This window comes from Festucalex cinctus, chromosome 2 (assembly GCF_051991245.1).
Source record: "Festucalex cinctus isolate MCC-2025b chromosome 2, RoL_Fcin_1.0, whole genome shotgun sequence".
NCBI classification, from domain to species: Eukaryota; Metazoa; Chordata; class Actinopteri; order Syngnathiformes; family Syngnathidae; genus Festucalex; species Festucalex cinctus.
In genome coordinates, this window is record NC_135412.1 from 35,969,430 (window position 1) to 35,991,572 (window position 22,143).

The 22,143-nt window shown below is 37.5% G+C and overlaps 1 protein-coding gene across 3 annotated transcripts in view; it reads left to right on the plus strand.

The window, feature by feature from the left end:
- The first annotated feature begins 1,276 nt into the window (after window positions 1–1,276).
- Window positions 1,277–22,143, plus strand: part of nphp4 (nephronophthisis 4) — a 154,916-nt gene continuing 134,049 nt past the window's right edge. For 2 of the 3 annotated variants that reach the window (XM_077514891.1, XM_077514892.1), the window contains exons 1-2: window positions 1,277–1,666; window positions 2,319–2,456. In XM_077514891.1, coding sequence (XP_077371017.1) covers window positions 1,490–1,666; window positions 2,319–2,456 — 315 coding nt within the window. In that variant the 5' untranslated portion in view covers window positions 1,277–1,489. Of the gene's footprint in view, window positions 1,667–2,318; window positions 2,457–22,143 lie in introns of those variants that run through there. The other variant, XM_077514893.1, reaches the window with a different exon arrangement.

The window sequence follows — 22,143 nt, forward strand, 5'->3', positions numbered from 1 at the left end:
GTTTCCCAAATATATTTGTGTGTATTAATGGGAATGAGAGGCTTTTTGTTTGTTTGTTTGTTTTTGCGCACATCATCATTTATTAGCCTAAATTTACGGGCGAATCTGCCACATCCAACATGACAGACGCAATGACGTGTCGTTGGGACTCAAGAATCCGTGGGTCCACATGTCTATGCTGGGTCCGCCCACGACTTATTTGAATTTCCGCTTGGAGGTCGAGCTATTCTAGCCCGTTTTTTTTTTTTTTTTTGGTAACATTTTGGAAATATATTTATATTTTTATTTTCATTACTATAGAACCGCATTTTTCCCTTTGTTTTGGAAACATACTCTTCAATAATTATCCATCTGGAAGTAAAAATCATTTTATCTAATCAATCTTATAATGTTGGCTGAAGGGCATTTGCACACAAATGATACATTAATCAGAGACCTAATTTCTTTATGTTTGAAAAATAAGTCAAACAATATATTAAAACTATTGGGCATTCCACAAATAAGAACGCAAGTAGAACTTCACATTTGTGTGAACTTCATAATGTATTTTTGTTGGACAAGTTTGTTTTCCCTTGTGTTTGTCTCCCCCTGGCTGTTGTACTGTTTGTACAGTTCTCTATTCAGAGAAGCAGAAAAAAGGTCGCGCTCATCTCAGGATGTATTGCGTTGTGCCGTGACTCCTCCGCTCAGTCTATCTTTTCAAATAAAACTAGCGTTTTCTTGTTCTGAATTATTAACATTTTTAACCCCAAAAAAATGAGCATAAATAAACTAATAGGCTACTACGTGCATATTATGGTTATAATTCTAAATACTACTACAACAAATTACAGAAAACATGTCAACCAACCAACCAACCAACCAACCAACCAACCAACCAACCAACCAACCAACCAACCAAACAAACAAACAAACAAACAAACAAACAAACAATAAATAGATAAATAAATAAAGCAAGCTTATGTTAACGATAGATTCGCAACAAACTAGGCTAGGGAAAGTTGAGCTGGAGCGCAGTATGGCAACGTGATTATTTCCATAGCAACCGACGCTACGCGATAGGCGACACCATGTACGAAGTGTGACAAAAAGACACAACCATCACCAAAATTCGTTCTTTGTAACACTCAACGATAAAATAGAATGCTACTTTTTTACAAAGTACTTTTTGCTCTTAATCATTAGTAGACACGTTGTCGTTGTAATTAAAAATATTCATTGGGAAACGTTTGATTTAATCGGTGACCCCCTATGCAGAACATGGTATGATCCCATCTCAACATGGCGGGCACCCTGTGTCTGCTTCGTTAAATGCCAACCACGATTACTTTAAATAAACGTCTTCTTCCTGTGTTTCTCCTCCAACTCTCTCGCGTTGACAGGATGCATGTTAGATATGTAGGTGTACTGTAAACGAGGACACAGTTACATGTGATCCTCCATAAAGATTTACCGACAGGAGAGCCCACGGCACAGTTATGCTGCAAATATGGTAAAAACAGAAGACCTATCATCTATGGCGGAAAGCTGGCAAGACGTGTTTGAGAGGGGACGTTTGATTCCCCCGCCCGGGCAGATGGTGCGCCAGGCTGTGGACAACCACCTCACTCAGTCCCACGGTTTTCAACTCACCCTGAGTCGGCTCACGGCAGCGTATCTACCCAAGGTGACAAGACTCACTGCAGCGCTAACACTTATTAGCTCGCTCACGATTAGATGAAGGGGCTGTTGCTCTCATCGTGTGACAAAAACAACTGTGATCATTAAATTATAAAGAAGAAAATATCCATCCAGGTAAATAAAATATACCTGCCATCTCGCTAAGTGATCTTGGGCAGTGGAGCCTTTCCATTTCCCCGAAAAGAAGCCCCCATTTTAAAAAAAAACTTTGAACACTGTAGGCTACTGAAATAATGATTTTCTGTCAGTTTACTCACAGTAAAATCTAGGCCTGTTTAACTTATCTTTATTTTTGAATAGATGGCAACAGGTGGATACATAATTTTGTTATAATTTCTGACATCTAATAGAAAAGTCAAGTGAAAATCATCGTGCCAAGTTAGTAAAATAGGTCCTGAATATAGCCTACAGTTTGGCTTATAAATTTACAGATAAGAACGGGCATTTTGAACAATATATGCAGTATGCACAGTGAGCAAGTTTCATCAAGATTTGATCAAGCTTGCAAACTATGAAAGCCATGCGAACCCAAGTTCATTAAATTCAATATAATATTTTGTGCTTGTTCCCCTTCCTCCATTAATTTTTTGGTGCAATGAAACTTACACCTATTCCAATAAATAACACATCCTGTACAGGTGACCCCCGTGGCTGAACCCGATGCCACCTACCAGCTGCGAGTGACATTCTTTAATAGAAAGCACCAGTACTTCTTTGGGAGAACATGGAAGAGCAGCCCGCAGAAGATGAAAAACAATAGGATGACCATCAATGAGGTAATGCTTTATATATATATATATATATATATTAAGGGTGTCACGATTTCGATTTTTTATCGAAATCGATCGAAATTACGTCACGATTTCGAGCATCGAAATAGAAGAGAGGACACACGATTCGATGCCCCCCCCCTCGCGCCCGCCGCCACCGCCGCCACCGCCACCTCCCAGGAAAGCAAATGAGACGCAGCCATTCAGCTACTAGCTAACGGCACTTGTTAGCTGACTTCTCCTGCAGTCATGATGGCAAGCGCGGACAGACACAGCAATGGTGCTTCAAGCCGCTCCCGCTTCTCTCGTCACCAGTTTGGAAACATTTTGCGTTCCCGGTGAGTTATGTCGACAACGTTCACGTTGTCGATAAAAAGACCACAGTTGCAAGATATGCTATGTGCGCGTACTGTACTCGGCCACGGTGTTACGCCCGGCTCGTCAAGGGGAAGGGAAGTAACACAATAACAGAAAATATAGAGTAGATAAACACGGGTCGACTTTAACATCTGAGTAGTTTTAATTGAAATTTCAGGCAGGGGTTTGACAAGGGAGTGAAAGTGGAAGGTGAACAAATAATAACCGCATTTGACAGAACTGACAGAACGGAGGAGAAACAATAACTAATAGGGGTATAATACACGGATACACAATAGCGTCGCGCTGGCACAGTCGTCCAATCGGAGTGTCGCGCTGGCACAGTCGTCCAATCGGAGTGTCGCGCTGGCACAGTCGTCCAATCGGAGTGTCGCGCTGGCACAGTCCTCCAATCAGAGTGTCGCGCTGGCGCATTCAAACTGAATGGCCCGAGCCGCCAGCCGTAACAACGGGAAACACGACAAACATGACGGGACATTTACGCAGGCATCACAAAGATTTAGATTTATCAAATTCAACTAGAAGTGGGAAAACAACGGTCCAACCAACTATTTCATCCTCATTTACAGTGAAACTTCCACACACTTCAGCTCGCGCGAAACGCCAGATCCATAGGTCTATTTATAGCAGCAGACCTGCAGCCTTGGAAAACGCTGGATTCAAACATTTAATTAGTGTACTTGAACCACGCTACAGTATGCCCAGCAACTGTAAATGTTGGGATATAGTTTGTTCAGGCTGTATTTGTTCCATGACTTTGGATACAATATATTTTTTGTTGTTGTTGCACATTGCACATTATTTTAAGAGGAACGCACAGCACACTGTTGTAACCAAAAACAGTCAATAGATGGCAGGCACCCACTGTGACTTTTTGTTTTTGTTTTTTTATTTTTTATTTTACACTTCAGTAAGAACAAGACGGTTAACTTTATATTGTAAATAAATTCTTTGAATTTGATCATTCCTGCCTAATGTCAATTATCATATATTACATAAATTTACACAAAAATAATATGGAAATTGCATCACCTATATGTAGCCGATCTTTTGAAATAAGATTTACTGTACAATGAATAGAACCAATGATCATAGACTAGCCTTAGCCTACAGAAGCATATGCCTCTGTGTTATAAAGTGGGGGAGCGGAGAAAAAAAAAAAAAAAAAAAATCGAAAAAAAAATCGAATCGTGACCCCAAAATCGAAATTTAAATCGAATCGTGGAGTTGGCGAATCGTGACACCCCTAATATATATATATATATATATATATATTACTGGACTGACTGGATGATTTGATTACTTTGACTGCTCTTGACAGCTGACACAAATGCAAACAAATAAAAGAAATACTATTACCTAATCCATTGTTTAGTCAGAACAAAATCAAGCAGTTGTCTTGACAATAGTAACTCTCTTTTCCAATGGAACCAATACCCAAGCATTATTGTTCCCTATTGCCTTTATTTTCTTGAGGTTTGCTCAACCTGAGAAACAACATATGCTACTGGTTAGCATGTATCCCAGTGCCTCCCAGTTCTGAGGTTTATGGTGTTGAATCACAGCTTTGGCTTTCCTGTGTGGAGGTTGCTTGTTCTCCTTGTGCAAGTTTTCTCTGGGCATTCCAACTTCCTCTCACATTCCAAAATCATCTAACTGGTGAAATTGCAAATCTGGAAACTCTTCTTACATGGTAGTTCAAAATGGTTACTGTTTTACAACATGAAGATCTGCAGGCACCAAATGTCTTATGGCCTCTATGGCCACCACAATGGCTTGTAGCCACCTCAAGAAAACTAGGTTTTCTGGTGCATCTTGATGTGGTGTAGATATGTACTTGTGAGAAAGATGAACACTTGAAGCCATTTGATAAACATGCATTCTAATTTACCTTAAATGTTGAATAAAGTATGGCTATAGTATACTGTTGTGTCATTTTTTAGATAATCTTGGATGGAATATCTAATGGAAGCAATATAAGTTGAGTACCCTGAATTGTGTTGCAATTTATATAACAATCATACACATGCGTCACCTGAGCTATTTTCTCGGTTAAAGGCCCGGTCTGCCGTTTTCACTCAGGAAAAGGTGCTTTTTAAATACAGGATTTAAACAAACAAACTACTTCTCAATTTACAGCTATGGGCTTCTCCTAATGTCTGGTGGTGATTTTTTCCTAAACTCTCACCCCCCCAGCCTGTATTTTGCCATTTTGTGTTTGTTGTGTAAACAGAGGTACGTTCTGTGGAAAGACAGTGTTTACAGCCCTCCAGCCAATCGCAGAGCGGGGGGTGGTGTGTCACAAACGGAGCCGGGCAAATTTGTCGGGTGCGTGACGTCACTACTGAGGCAATTTGACAGCACGTACTGATTTATTTATTTATTTTTTCACTCCCTCACTCACTCACAGAAGCTTACATGTGTGAATGAGTGAGTGAAAAAAAAAATCCGTGTGTGCTGTCAAATTGCCGCGGGAGTGACGTCACGCAGCCGACAAATTTGCCCGGCTCCGTTTGCGACACGCCACCCCCCACTCTGCGATTGGCTAGAGGGGTATAAACACTTCTTCCACAGAAACGTCCCGCTGTTTACAAAACAAACACAACATGGCAAAATACAGGCTGGGGGGGATGGGGGTTTAGGACAAAATCACCACCAGACATTAAGAGAAGCCCATAGCTTTAACTTGAGAAGTAGTTTTTTGTTTAAATCCCGTATTTAAAAAGTGCCTTTTCCTGAGTGAAAACAGCAGACCGGGCCTTTAAATACTGAACATATATTAGCATATGTTTATACATTATTACATTTACTTTCATTTCAAGGTTACAATAACTGTATTTAGAAGTTCCGTGTAGTCTATGAAGCGTTTCTGTCGCGCTAATTGTTCAAGTGGCCCATTGTTATCCTGCTGGTTTGTTACATGGAAGGTAAGGAAAGTGTTTACTGCATGTGTATATATTTGGTCTGCTGAGTGGTTATCAAAATGATCAATCAGAAAAAGTCTTATGATTGTTTCACAACTGGCGCTTCCCATATCATAGTAAATGGCACTCATGATTTTTTTTTTTTTCTGACTTGCTCATATTAATCATTGGGGTAACCAAAATATCAGACAAAGCTCCCATGACACAGGACAGAAAACTACAACCACAATAATATACATTTTTAATTGAATACCTCTCTGACAATCAATATGGAACATTATCGCCTCGTAGAATATTTGATACAGCTCTTGTATTGGTATTGCTCATTGTTGGGCGCACGATTAATTTAGATGATTTACTGCTGATGCACTGTGATAAGCCAGTAACCATTTATCTACACGAGCATCTGTAATCATGATCCATTTAATGAGACATGCAGCACATGTTTTATCTAATTAGTGTATTCATAAATGATATGATTAATGGTGCTCATCAGTTGAGGTCACACTTATTTATCATAACTTGTCCTTGTTGCATGAAATGCGTTTGGTGGAGGGCAACACAATTCCCTAGTTGGAAGTACATTTGCTGCACTTGCACAATATACTGAGAATCCCATACAAGAGAGCTTTGTCAAATATTCCGTCTGATTCTAATGTTAATATAAAGGAACTGACTTTGCCTGAACCTAACTGGACGGAGTATCATGGGGAAGTCTAAACATTGTATCCTGTCCAGGGTTTCTTGTTAAGGGGCTATCAGTCATGTGCTGTGTTATAATTTGCTGGTTAAAAATGGTTCTTCACAAGTATCAGAGCTCTCATTACTTTTTTTTTTCCACATATCTGAATACATTGAGGTCAAACATCTGAAAAGTTGCACTGCTGAGCTCTTATGCATTTTGCTCATTTTCAAAAGACTTACACTTCTTGAATGGAAAATAATACCTGCAGCAGTGGCTAGTTGTTAAATGTGTCACACAATTTCTTAGTACTGTACATGATTCTCTTGCTGGATGATCATGATCTGATCTGATGAACCTGTTCAGGCTTTTCGCTTATCTACCATAATCATCATCACCTGCATATAAGACCCACAACAAGCGTCTGGATTCTATTATCCATCGAGGGAGAAAAATAATAATAGAAGGCAAACCATATCCTATTGGGATGATAAAGTGGGCTTGGCCTTCCTTTTTTGTGCAGCAAGAACATATTCCAACCGGTCTTTACGACTGGCAAATTGCCGTTTGATATCCAAATAATATTAAAAGGAAGCTGCAGGGGCCTCTCCAACCTCCCACAGTCAGCTATGACGGATCGGTTTTAATATTGTGAGAAAGGCAGAGATGTACAGTGACTAAAGTGAGACTACGAAACAAGATGTCTTAACAGTGAGGATTTCTGTTACATTTCTTGTCAAGCCTTGTTTTATTAGACTTATGCCTGGAAAACGAGCACACAGATTCTTTTTTTTTTTTTTTCAGAGGCAGTTTTGTATGCAAGGCTGCACTTCAGGAAATTCAATATAACCCTTTAACTACCATTCTTACTCAGTGTTTATGTTTTATATTTATTGTTAGAAAGTGTTGTAATGTGTGGAGCAACAACACTGACAATAAGATTTGGTATTGGAAAAAAAATGTAATTGTGGAAAAAGCTGCATTGACATTGAAACAAGTATTGACATTGTATTAAAAAATAAAATACAAACATAAAAAACCCCAAAACTATTTTCTTTAACCATATTTTTTGTATTATGATGTCTTTTTCAATGCCAATCTGCAGATTTATTTATTTTTTTTTAAGTTTTCTCTCTCTCTCTCTCTCTCTCTCTCTCTCTCTCTCTCTCTCTCTCTCTCTCTCTCTCTCTTTTTTTTTTTTTTTCCTCGAGTGACACGGTTTTTCAGTTTCACTTCTCTTTTTTTCAGTTTTAACTTATTGGCATTTTTTTTTTTTTTTTTTTTTAACGTGGAGGGCCGGGCGTGGAGTTTGGGGCAGGGCTTTGACCACGACAACGCCTTCCAGCTTTTCCGGAGAGGAGAGCGAGCCCTCTGTTGACTAAAGGCATACGTGAATTCCCTGTGGCATATTGTCAGAGACTCGTGGATACAAAAGTTCACCAGGAACTCCTAAACCGCCTGTAAGTCTGTGTTTTTTCTATATATAACCTTGTGGCGTCAGTGTTAATGTTTCTGTAGTAAACCACTTAACACGCTAGCTAAATATGTAAAATATATGTATGGAAGGCGGTCTCGTGGTCAAAGCCACGCCCCCAAACCCGACCCCGCCCCTCCATGTTAAAACACTGCCAATAAGTTGAAACTGAAAAAAAAAAAAAAAGGGAAGTGAAACTGAAAACCAGAGAGTTTAAACTGGAAAAACCGTGACACTCGAGAAGAAAAAAAGAGAGAAAGCGTAAAAAAATCAGCAGATTGGCATTGAAAAAGACATCATAATACAAAAAAAATATGGTTCAAGAAAATAGTGTTTTTTCAGTGTTTTTTGTTTGTATTTTAATTTTTAATACAACCTTTTTACAATGCCAATACTTGTTTCAATGTCAATGCTGATTTTTTCACAATGACAAATTTTTTTTCAATACCAAATCTTATTGTCAGTGTCTCTTAGTTATTATCATACTGATGATAATAACTAAGAAAAATAATAATTATTTGCAAGCGCCTTACAAAGCACACAGATGATATGGAAACAGGAAATTAGAACAGTGTTAGTTTCTCCCAGCCATCCCAAATAATATATAAAGAAATGACAATTGATTATTGAAATACTTGTTAATTTTCCTCAAAAAGTTGTGAAACACTGTTCTCTATTTCTCTATCTGTCTTAAACTATATTACAAGAACAATAATAGCTGCAACACATTATATTTGTAAGCATCCAAGGTCACTTTACAAAAAAACAACATATTTAATATTGGATACTTATATTAATTAATAAAAAACTAAAACATTGAATATGACTGTTTAAAACGTAAGCCATGAATGATTCTTTGATTCCATAGAGATGTTTCCCGTGTTAACACCAACTAAAGGACTAAACAGCAGAGGGCAATGTTGTGCCAAAAATGACACAAAATGGATCAACTGAAAGCAATGGGTCCAAAAGGAAAAATGTGACTCTTTCCATATTATCTGTCTGTGATCACCTCATTTAACCGTCTTCACATGGAGCTGCAGATTTATTCCCTGACCTGCGACATTGTCAGGCCTTGAGCCTTGCTTCAGAAAAAAAAAAGGCCAAGTTTTGCTCCTTTACAGGTAAACTTTGTGTTTACTGGTTTCCAAACGCTATAGTAGACATGAACTAATGGAGAAAATTATGCTTGCAATATCTAAAATAAACAATTACATGAACTTCATTTGGTCTGATCATTCAATTCTACCACACTTGTCAATACAAAAGTCCTTACATACTACAGTATGGTTTGGTATTGTCCATAATTCCCCCCCTCACTTAGAAAAGTTGTGTTGGGGAACAAAATAGCTGATCTGTGCATTACTCTTGGGTATTGACTGGAGTGGTACTCTACTGTACCGAAGGGGTGAAGCTGGCAACACAAAATGGGACTCGAAAGAACTGCAAAAATGATTTACTGTTCTCAAGTCTTAAATGTTCCATAAAAGTCATTATTATTTCTTCAAACAGCCACATGCGAAGAAAGACACAAAATGCCTGGTGTCCGTCCTCCAGTTCTGCTTATCTGTTTATAATGCCCCATTCCTTTGTTGAATTAATTGTAAAGGATGGTTATTTGAAAATATTGTTATCTTAATTAAACAAAAGAAAACAAGCGTAGTAAAATAGACGAACAGAACATTTAAATGCATGAACTCGCTGCTAGAGAATAATTAAACTCCAGGCAACTGATTCTTGTTACCCTTGCTATACTGATTTGTAGTACTTTATTAATGAAACATGACTTCATTTACTTTCTATCGGTTTGTCTGGCAGCTAGATTTGGTGTTGCAATATGCTCCCACTATGCTCAACTTCAGCAATATATGGCTATACGTAAAGCTAAGCCACCAATTGGTTGCTGCCAAATGTGAAATCCGTATTCTTGGCCTTGTCTTAAAGACCAAAAATGATCAATTATTTCTAGTAATGTCCATCTCTAATTCATTGGTGGGTTTCATTTTGTTGTGGTGTGCCAAAACTCTGCTCAAAGACGAGAGCATACATTAATCATCATCCAGTTTGGCTACCTTTGTTTATAAAAGGGCATTCTGTTGAGAATACAGTGGTTTTAAAGTTAAGACGATTCAGACTAGGGGTGTGCTCAAAAAATCGATACGGTAATATATCGTTGCGGGCCTCATTACAATACACGTATCGATACGCAGGCATCAGAATTGATATTGCTCGTTAACTTTAAATAGACAGTTGTTTGCCTTTGCAGCTTGCATTGTACTTAAAAAAACAAAAAAAAACAAAAAAAAACAGCAGCGTCTTTGAAGTTAATTGCCTTCAATTAATGCAAAAATAGCTCACCAGTGATTGGACACTGTGTCTTGCTAAGAAAAATGAAAGCAGAGGAAGAATATTAACTATGTACTTATAAACTTAACATGGCACGTGTCTCAATGTACCAATTTTCCTATATCTTATTTAAAAAAAAAAAAAAACGAAATAAAATGTGTTACATGAAAAAAATGCTGTTTTTATTTCCCCAAATATTTAAAATATGCACATTTTAGAGCTGTCATTTTAATACTTTGATATTTTTGCTCGTATCGGCTCATGCCGATTAATAAATGTTCCCGGTGTGTCTGTGAAAGCTGCTTCTTGCTCTGCAGCGTGTGCACATTTAGACCAGGCATGCCACTTGGTGGTAAACCAGAAGAGCTGCTAACAAAAATATTTTTGTCATCCAGCATAATAAACATATCCTTTAGGTATACATATGACTGTTATTCTAAAATGCAAGTCAATTAATGTAAAATATCGGGATACCTATCGCCTTGAGGTTCATGTATTGGGATACATACGTATCGCAATATGTATCGTATCGTGACACCTGTATCGTGATACGTATTGTATCGTGAGGTTAGCGGCAATACCCAGCCCTAGTTCAGACGTTGTTGCAATCATGAAATGGAGGCCCACAATAACATTGCAAATTGGAGCTGTTAAAAGATGTTTTCCTATAGAATCGAAACCCACAAAAGTATAATACAGCTGAAGAAAAACTGGTCTCCTGACTCTGGCACATTTTGCAAACCTCACTGTTTTGCCTTTTTGATTGCAAGCACGAATCATGTCTATTCAAGCGTGTTTGCTCAATAGCAACAATGGAGGAAGCTATGCCCTTTTCTTCAAGTGCTTAAAGGAGAGGTGAGATTAATTTCATGTCAACACTTCTAATCACAAAAGACGTTTCTGAGAGTTGTTATTATTTTTTTTTATTACTGTATATAGAATGCATGTCCTTGAGAGAAAACAACTTGGAATTGAAGCAGAATGTTTTCTGCTACCTGACTATTCATCGTCCATCCATTTTCTTTACTGCTTGTGCTTATTCGGGTTGCAGGTGAGCTAGAGTGTATCCCAGTTGACTTTGGGTCAGAGGTGCTGTACACACTGACGCCTGGACTCGTCTGTCAGTCATCTCATGTTTACATCTATTTAATCCAGTAATTCAATAAAGAGCAGGATCCTATGCAAATGTTATGTCTATGTTGGTATTTTATTTAATCTGTAGCACCTATAGGGTTATGTTGGAGAAAAAACAATTCAAATTAGAATTCTAAAACAAATGACCCATATATCTATATCGCAATGAGCATATGAAGTCTCTTCATGTGACTAATTGTGAAATCACTATTGGTGGCCTATCTATCTTTAGCCTGCATTATGTAGTTCACACCAATAAGCCCTTAAAGCTTTATGTTGTAGTTTTTCTCTTTTCTCCTATACTTTTCTACTTGAAATTTTGTTCTGTTAATCCAGTACGTATGGCAATTTGAATTCCATTGGGGGATTGGGGGTGGGGGTGTCTTAGTACCGGTAGTTACGGTTACGTATTATAAAGGAACAGGTGATTCCTGTATCGATCATTAAGACTTTGGCTGATTTTGTAGAAAGAATTGGTCCAGATCTGTGTAAAGGTGAAGAATGAAGATGTATGTCTTTTTCCACTTTACCCTATTACAGTCCACTTGCATCAGGTACAAATTGGTTAGTGATTCAGCACATATGATGAAAAAACAAGTCAGCAGCATTGTTTAGCTCTCTACTGAGTATCATTCCATATTTCTTTTTCTGTCCTGGTGTTATTCCTGATAACTGGTACTTGTACATCTTTGACATAAGCGCAGCAATTTAAACTTTGTCACTTGCACTTAATAGAATGTGGCTCTTTTTTTTTTTTTTTAAAGAAAAGGTTTTATTACACTTGAATTGAAAATGTTGTACATGCTGATTATGCATGTATATTATGTATCTTATCTCCGTATGTATAACATCACATTCAACTGGCAGTTTTTTCCTATCAAACATTGCACTGAGTTGTATAAATCAGGACAAATGTTTGCTGCTCAGCCAGTGTCATTGGGCTCACATTGTGAGCCAAAATGTATTTGCACTTGCATTGCTGTGCTTGCCGTACATCGGTGACTGTGTAGATCATATTGTAAGTTTATGGAGGGCTTTACAACATTTAGCCTCTTTCAGCAATTCTCATACAGGGAGTCATTATTCATAGCCTTTTCTTTCTTTCTTTCTTTTTTTTTAATATATATATATCTATGTATTTTTTTTTATTGACACCAATTGCACCCTTCAGAAAACTGTACAAACATAACTGTGGAAATGTGTTTAGATGTAAACATTTTCTATGAATTATATTTTAATTATTAAGATGCTATTTCTGTTAAGACTAATATTTGCTTAGAAAATGATTGGGGGACTTGCTTCTCAAGTAGGAGTTAATCTTTGTAGTTGTGCTGTAAGAAATAATGATGAGACGAAGGAATTTGTAATGTTTTTTTTCCCTACATTTGGAGAACACTGCGACCGAGTGTAGTCATGCAAATGCAAAGCAATCACTAATTACTAGTGGGGGAAATCAGTTGAAAGTATCAGCAGGCAGAGTGCTGACATTCTAAAAAAGAAGCAACGATAAGAAGAGCTCTGAAACCAGTTTTGCCCCTCCCATAGTAATTTTGTTCGTAAGTCTTACTGCGACAAATTGTGGTTTGCTTCGCTGAGGTTTTGGTTGTGCTGTTTTAAGGCAAGTGAAGCTTACCTGAGTAGTGCCGGTACTGTGGGGTAGAAAAGCTGCATAACTTTGGGTTATTATTTGTTTTTTTCGCCCAACCTCTATTTGGAACGGTTCGTAATTCCTTTCACCTTGTCTAACACCCAAAGCAGGATGTTGCCATTGTAGATACGATCTGTTCTTTTAGTGATGAGCTTTGTTATGTTTGCACCAAGCTTACCTTTTAGAATTGCCAAACAATTTCAAACCTTGCTTTCATCAAACCATATCACATTTTCCAAATTTATTTGGGAGATTGTGTTATGGTCTGATTGAACAACAATCTTAAAGTTCCTTCCTTGTTGGCGCTCCATTTTTGCATTTCCATCACAATTGATTAGAAAAGCTAGGTTACACATAACTGAAGTTACGTCATCTATGTGTAAACTGTTCCATTTAATGACAATGATTGGATTAGACATCAGTGCAATAGGGCTTCTGCGTCAGAACTCCTTGAAAGTTTGAAGAAAATCAGTTGTGAATTGTTTGTTAGTGTTGGCAAGAAAGTCCAATAGATCCGGTGGACTGTGGCCAAATCCTCGCTTTTCTGGGATTACAATTTAGAAACAGCACCAGCCATATAAAAGCGGCCAGTTGACTTGCCATCTGGTATGAAAGCTCATTAGCCCAAAACGACCTAGAGGAGTCATGCTTTAAACTGCTAAGTGCGCCGATAAATGACCAGCCGTGAACCCGTATCGAGTGTTTGTGTTTTTTTTTGTCTTCTGTTCTCGGTGTTCTTTCACAAGGTATGACACTCCCTTCAGTAAATGTAGCGAGCCCATGAAATCCTCTGTCTGAAAAAGCTTTATGATTGATGGACAAAGGAGCCGCTATGGCAGCACAGAGAGGCTTTCCGGGTACCTCTGTGCTTAATTCCTTCTCCCAACTGGCATACCACACACACACAGCGAGAGAGAGAGAGTTATACACTTCAATTATACATGGGGAGGGTGGGGGCGAAGTCTGCGAGGGCTGCTGGAGAACTGATCAATATTTCAGCTCCAAAGGGACAAAACATCTAGTGGAGCAGCTGCTGCTTAACAGCTTTACACTTTGGAATGGCACACCCTGCACCACACAGCTACACACGGAGAATTTAAGGGAATTCAATGGCCACATGGCCTGATGTTTTAGTTAAAGTGGGTGAGACATGTGGAGGTTCTTTTACTGTTTGTCTGTCAAAAGAACTGATACGGAGGCAACAACGATGCCATCCGTGTGAAAAACAAGTATGAAAGTATGAAAGTAACAAGACGTGCAATGACAGCAGCAGGCACAGGTATAGGGACATCACTTCAATATTTTTCTGAAATGTACTGTATAGATTTTGTATTTGTTTTTAAAGTGCTCTATAGGTTCAGTTGAATTGTTTTGGATTGTTGTTTTGTATGCTTTGGAAATATTATTCGTTCTATTAGCTCAGTTCTGGTGTCATGGTGAAGCCTGTTCTCACAAGAATTCAGTATTAGAATTAGTACAAAAATGATTTGTTTTGGCGGGGTTTACAAATGACTGAATAACTTGACTACTTTGAAATGATGGCAACATACAGAACACAATATTTTTCACCATTTCTTCGATGTTTGTAGATTTGTTGCATCTGTTTGCATATGTTCATGCATATTGGAGGAAAATATTGCACAGAACCAAATACAGTATGCTATATTGTTTCTCTTATAACACCGGTTGACATTTAATGTTTTTATTCCCCATATGTATCTTATGCATACAATGTTTCAGTCACTTTGGATACTGTTTTCTTTTACATTATTAATGGTATCTTGTACAATAGCTGTATCCTTTTTTTATTTACAGTATTTTTTTTATTAGAACTGTGTTTGTTTAACATTGTTATTTACTGTGCATATCAAGTATTTAGCAGTTGTGTAGAACTGCAAACTGTAACATTTGTCTACCTCGTTTAGTTAGATGAGTGAGTCCAAAATAGTAGGAAGAGCTAGTATGATGGATTTAAGTCACATTTAGAATGATTTGACTTCAGGAGTATTTGACTTCAGATTTATACTGTACTTTACTGCTATTAACGATCACTTAGATTTAAACATTTTGGGCCTGGATATTTCCAGTGTTCCACTTATCTTCTTAAACACTTTAGATAGTTGTGCGCCACTTGCATTCCCGCTGCATGCACGCACAGACGCACGCGCACGCACACGGTGCCTGCGGACTGACTGTGGGGCATTTCAGACCGACTAAATGTCAGGAGACAAAAACCTGGGTGAAAAAGCAAGACTTTACCAAGTGAGAACTGCAATCTGTGGTTGGCTAAACCCTAGATGTTTCATTATGTAGGCTATGTTATTTTTTCCTTGGCATCATGTGTAGCACTGGGCACACCAGAGGAAGTGCAAACGTGTATAATGGGAGGCTGTGTCAGTGATGGTAATGTAAGTTTGCACTGTGACTGGACAAGGAAATATTCTAATCTGGATTGCTTTGGGTTTCCTTGTTTTTGCCTCTGTACTTCAGACTGGATGGTGTTGTGATCAGGTGTGTAGTGCCTGTTAGGACTTCTGTAAGTCAAGAGGCTCACATTCCCTCTGGACCTTTTAGTCAGTTTTCAGAATCATTTGTTTCTTCCAAGTCGGTTTTAGAGCTATCATCCATCTTTGTTAGTGTCTACGTCTCATCTGAATTCTGCTTGCTTCTGCATTTACGTACCGTATTTTTCGGATTATACGTCGCTCCGGATTATAAATCGAACCAGCCAAAAAATGCATAATTAAGAAGGAAAAAACATATATAAGTTGCACTGGAGTACAAGTCGCATTTTTGGGGGAAATTTATTTGGTAAAATCCAACACCAAAAACATACATGTCATCTTGAAAGGCAATTTAAAATAAAAATAAAAGAGAGAACAACAGGCTGAATAAGTGTACGGTATACTAACGTTACATGACTGACATGCCTGGTAATGTCAGTAACGACGTAACATTAAGAGTTTGTAGCGAGCAGTGACGGGAGTCGGAGGCGGAGTGTTAAAGCACGGAGCCAAATGCTGGCATTTTATTGACATCAGCTTCTGAGGTCTTAACAGCAACTCCCCACTCAGCTAGAAGCTAACATGCTAACTCCCCTTTTCCACATAACAAAACCTTCCCACCCAGAAATCTCCCTTTGTCCCAACGTTCCGTGGGTGAATTATGTTCCCATCACTACAAGTTATTCATATAACTCTAGCATAAAGAACATGCTAACAAGTTCACCAAACTATCAGTTTCACTCCAAATCACTAAATCCAATGAAATCTCCATCCTCGGTGTCACTTTTAAACAACTCCCCCAACTCGGGAGGTAGACGATGGCCGCTCCTTCTTCTACCGGCAATGTTGAACTTATCAACACAGGCCTAGAGCGCCCTCTTGCGGTTTAGTGTGAAAATAACGTGAAATTATATAATAATGTGTTCATTTCACACATAAGTCGCACCAGAGTATAAGTCGCACCCCCGGCCAAACTATGAAAAAAACTGTGATTTATAATCCGAAAAATACGGTATTTTAATTTATATATTTGTTTCATTTGCTGATTACTAGCTTTGGATCTTACATTGTGAAAACTGCCCAGTGCCCAGTTGCCCACTGCAATGGCATTTATTTATTTATTTATTTATGTATTTATTTATTTATTTATTTATTTATTTATGTATTAATTAATTTATTTATTTTATTTATTTATTTGCCTTACAAACCCCATTTCCAGTGGTGAGCATTTGACTTGCTTGCTTAGAAGGGTCACTTTATAGTATGTAATACTATACATGCAATTTTACTGGCCATAACTCATTGAAGATTAATCCTAGCATTAAAAACCGTTAGGGAGATCTTCAAAACGCATGTTTTGCCATGTCCCCTGAATGTTTTTTGTTTCTCCCAATCTAAGGGGCAACATGAATGCCAAACAGTAAGTACTTCACAACTAGTGTTGTTCCGATACCGCTATTTGGCCCCCGATACCGGTACCCAGCTTTGCAGTATCGGCCGATACAGATACCATACCGATACTTACGTTTTTTTTTCCTCAACATGAAAAAGCTGTCATTCAAGGGCCAATAGGATATGTTAGATCGTCATGTCACATTACCAGTGAATGTCGTGCACCAGCAAGACACAAGATGCTGCATCCAAAATCCTATATTAGCGTTGGAATTAATGGTATCGGCATGTTACTTGTGAGTACTCACCGATACCACTATTTTATTTTAATGCAGTATCGGCACCTCTGCCGATACCAGTATCGGTATCGGAACAACACTACTCACAACTACAATTGTTGGCTTTTAGGTGGTGGACATAAACCATTGTGAATTTCATGTCATTTGGTCCACATATAATACTTGTCATTCTTCAGTGTATTTTTAAATGTGCTTTCCAAGGCTTGACACAAAGCCTAGGGTTTACTGGCATACAGATCTAAAAATAAAAATGCAAGATCAGCTCAAAAACATGGTTGCTGTCAACCAAAAGGCATTTACAAGCTTGACGTTAATCAGTTAATTGCCCATAAAATCACTCACTGACAATTTCTGTCATAATCGGCCCCCCAAAGCATTTTTATTCTGACCGATTATGGGCACCACAAATGCTAAAACCTTAAAAAAATGCAGTGTTAAAACATGCCTTAACACGAAAAAGTAATTAGCTCGAATTTTTACACATAAGTCCAGCTCACTTTGTGTTGCGTGCTCTTCAATGACAAGAATGGCAAAATAATAAACCAACATTTCTCTGGAATTTTCTGGTTGCTTACTTTGATACTTCATATGTTTTATCAATTCAATGGTCAACATCACTCACTGATCTGTAATCTCCAGTAATCTCATATCATAAGTTTTTTGCTCATGCCACAAATGTTAATAATGTACTTAAATAGACAAGTCTTTTATGCATTTATAGCTCTGTTTTTGCTGGCTATCATTTGCATCATTGGAGGGATTTCAAATAATTGGGCTGTGAATTCAGTAATTGCTGTAGTCGTCTTTCGGCTGATAGATCAGCTTCTCCTGGTCCACCATCTGTTTTTTTTTTTTTCCACTCTCTGTTTTCTGTATGACAACTTTTCCACCCTTCATTTATCCATAGCTCATCTCAAGAGACAGGCAACCGTTCATTGTTACTAAAAAGAAAAAAAAAAGAAAAAGAAAAAAAAAGTAAGCAATCATCATTGTAGGCTCGATTGCAGGCATCCATCCATCCATCCATCCATTTTGTTCTCTGATCCATTCAATTTCTTATTTTTTCCTTACACAACACAACACAACATAACACATAACATAACACATAACATAACATAACATAACATATATAGCTTGAAGGTCTGAGGAAGCATTAAAAGTGATGTAAGTTATTTTCTGGTATCATGTGTAACGAGACCATGTATTACATAAAGTAAAGTACAATGTTCAAATTCATTATTATCATTGTGATCAAAAGAAAACCTTCGTTCAGTGGGGACACATGTTTGTGCATTGGTGACGCACAAAGTCAAACGGTCCTATACGTATGGTCACTGTGATTACGGTAATTGAAATAACCGATGGTTGAAATAATGCACAACACTGAAATATCAATTAATGAACACTGGACAAAAGTATTGATAAACTACTGGAATCTTACTTTTTTTAATGCAACTGAAGATTTTGTTGTTGTTTCCTGTTTTTGCTCAACAAGTTAAATTTCTCAATCAGTCAGAAAACTTGGCAACAGCAGCAGGTGACGTGTCCACTAACTGAATAAGGACCTATTACATAGAACTAAAAACACTTGAGAATGGCTAAGAACAAATTACTGTCCTAATCTAAATGCTACTGAACCTCTGGAAAAGGCAGAAAGCCACAGTAATTTGAGTAAAAGTTGAAGTAATTTGTTCATGAGGAGTTAGCCAAAATTTGGTTTAATTACAAATAGAAATCTTATAATAAAATACTAATTTAAGTTTTATTTATTTTTTTATTCTCAGTGTGTGTCTGCTGATGTGTATGCCCATTGTCCAGGCTGACTTGTAGCAGCTCTGGTGCAGTCACACAGTTATTTTAAAGGAAGCCCCTGTAGTTTCCCCCATCTCTCATCCACACAAACGTCTCATCTCTCCAAATTCACTGACAGCTGTAGAATTTCCCTCTCATCCACACAACTATCTCATCTCTCCAAACCTAGTGACAGCCAAAGCATTGCACTTTGAGTGAAACGTAACCTGCTGATTTTGTGCCGAATGACTTTTCTTTCACTCACTATTATATTTGTTGGGATTCGGAATACGTGCCAAAACTAGTATGAATGCTTCACGGCCGAGAATTCTCTTGAGTGAACATCCTTACATATCTTCATAGAACTTTTTGCCTTTTAATAGCAAAATCTCAGAATGTAGTCACGTGGAAGTCACCAGTGAAGTGGGAGTTTGTAGATAATCTGAATAAGCTTACATAATGCATCAAAAGATAAATTTTACCAATGCTGCAAAACATTAGGCTTTAATCTCTGCCACATGCTCATGCATGTATGACCTGAGAATTTGTGTGAAAACATGTAAACGGGCCCATCACAGAGGCCCAGGTCGTTGTCATAACTGCAGCTAGCCTGTCCTTGAGCGGAAGATTGAACGTGTGAATGAGGCAACCATGTGAAGCACTTTGAGGGTGAAGCTGACTGTCAGCGCCGCTTCCGGCTACTTTGTACCCAAGGGCAGCTGTCCTTGCCCAAAACAACTTGTTTTGGGGAGACTTTTGAAGAAAATTTTTTTCTGAACAATTCTACAACCGCAGGCTCAACTTTTGAGGTATTACTGTGATTGATTCATTTTTCCTAGCTCGTCTGTTATCATATTTAAAACTAGCTGGCCAAAAACTATCTTTGATGAGATTTTTTTTCTGTTATTTTGAGCAAGTGCTCCATGGGACTTTTTCTCACCCAGCCTTATTTCTGTTTTCTTTCTCTTTGCTAGAAATTGCAAGAGAATCAATTTGGACACGTATCACAGCAGTGAGATAGATGAAAAAGAAATTAGCATTTTCACTTGGAAATCTGTCAGGAACAATGTCCACATCTCGACTACCCTGGGTCATGGACTCTTGTCTATCTCTTGTGAAATGATCAATGACAATATACTGTACTGTATTTGCAAAGGTTCAAGAAAAGTTCGGTCAAAGATGTGGCTTCTGTTTGGGAACGGAAATTGCATGGGGGTCTTTGAATACTGACTGACAGACATGGTGGGGAGAAACCCGGGCTGTATTATAGGGAATTGCCTGAAGGCTGTTTCCTTTAACCCTCCTGCTGGTTTCTTAGATTTGGCAGGAACACGCTGCATGTTTAATCAACCATTAATAAATCAATAAATAAGAAGAGGCCAAAAAAATGAACACATCACAACACCTTTACTAACAATTCAGTCATTATGTAGAATGTTGAATGTTGGAAAATCATTTTCTCCCCTTTAAAGCACTTTCATCATGGCCGTATAGTTAATATATCTTTTTTTTTTCTTAAAAAAAAAAAAAAAAAATCACAATTGTAGAGGGTGTTTCATAAAATTTTATATCAATCGGGATGTAAATATGGCAGAAACTAAACGGTCAAGGTTAATGAAACTAAAAGGCTTAATGTTGAGTAAAAAAAAAAAAAAGAAAAAAAAAAGAAAAGAAAAAATTGTTCAATTTCGAACGAAAAATTCCAAAATGTGGATTTCATAGCTGATTTCATAAATATTCAATATGCGCTCAACCTCGGACAAGGTACACATCAATTTGGTACTCCAGATTTTCTTTACTCCAAATACAAACATTATGCTTATTGACTTTGTCATTTGTGTGAAAAGTGGACTCATCACTCAAAACTACATGTTCCTTGAACTCATCTTCTTCAAGTTTCTCTTGCATATCTACCAAAAATTGTTTGTCCTCTGTCATTATGGCCTGATAATCGGCCATGAAATCCACATATTTTGAATTTTTCATTCAAATACATTTTATTTTGTTCAATATATACGTGATTATATTGTTCAACAATAAGATTGTTTAGTTTCATTAACCTTCACCCTTTGGTTTCTGTCATATTTCTCAAATGATATCAAATTTTGTGAAACACACTATCATGAAAAGTAAAATGCTTGAAACATTTCTCAATTCAATTCACAACATAAAAGGATAGTTATAAGTGCCTTCATTTGTTGCCAAATCCCCAGTCAGGAAAATTTCAGAAGTCACTAAATGATGTCATTACCTAATTTGCATAATTGGTCATTTGCATGTAAAAAACACCCTAAAGAACGCCAGAAAAAAAGTTGCTAGATTTGTTGCTGGTTGCGTCTGACAAAAAAAGTTGTCCAAAGGCTCTGGAAAGTCGCCAAATTTAGAGAGAAAGTCGCTAAGTTGGCAACACTGCCTTCATTGCAAGTAAGCAAATATATTGTATACTGCATACTATTTAGTAGGGATGTAACGATAACGGCAATATCGTGATATAGCGATATTAAAACTGCCACAATATTGTCGTAGTCATGTTCACAATATTTAAAAGCAGCACATCTGTTAAAAAAGCCGGTTGATTTCCATTTGTGCAGTTCTAGCGCCCTCTGGTGGCTTTTTTTTTTTTTTTTAGTGCAGTTTAATTTTCACAAGGCATGTTTTGGCCCTTCTATGTTTAGACACGCTAATTGTCAGATGTAGGGGAACATAATATGTTTGTGAACCGAGTCAATATGTGGAGGAACTCAGTGTGCATGCATTAGCAAGTAAGTGCCTCAATATTAAGTGTTATTAGAGATTGTATGCTGTTAGGAATGAGCTCTTTTTTTTTATTTTTTATTTTATTTTGTTTTTTACAATATTGTGACCTTTTTTTATATCGACAACCTCACCACAATATTGTGATAATTATCGCATCATGACCTTCATATCTTGATAATATTGTATTGTGATGTTTGGATATCGTTACATCCCTAATTTCTAGTGGATATATAAAAAAAAAATCTTGAATTCCTTTTTCGTGATTAAAAGATAAAAGGATAAAAATAAATAATGTATTTCAAAATATTTCCACAATTAAGCTGACTCAGTTAGTACGTGACAAAAAAATCTCCTGTCTACTTGA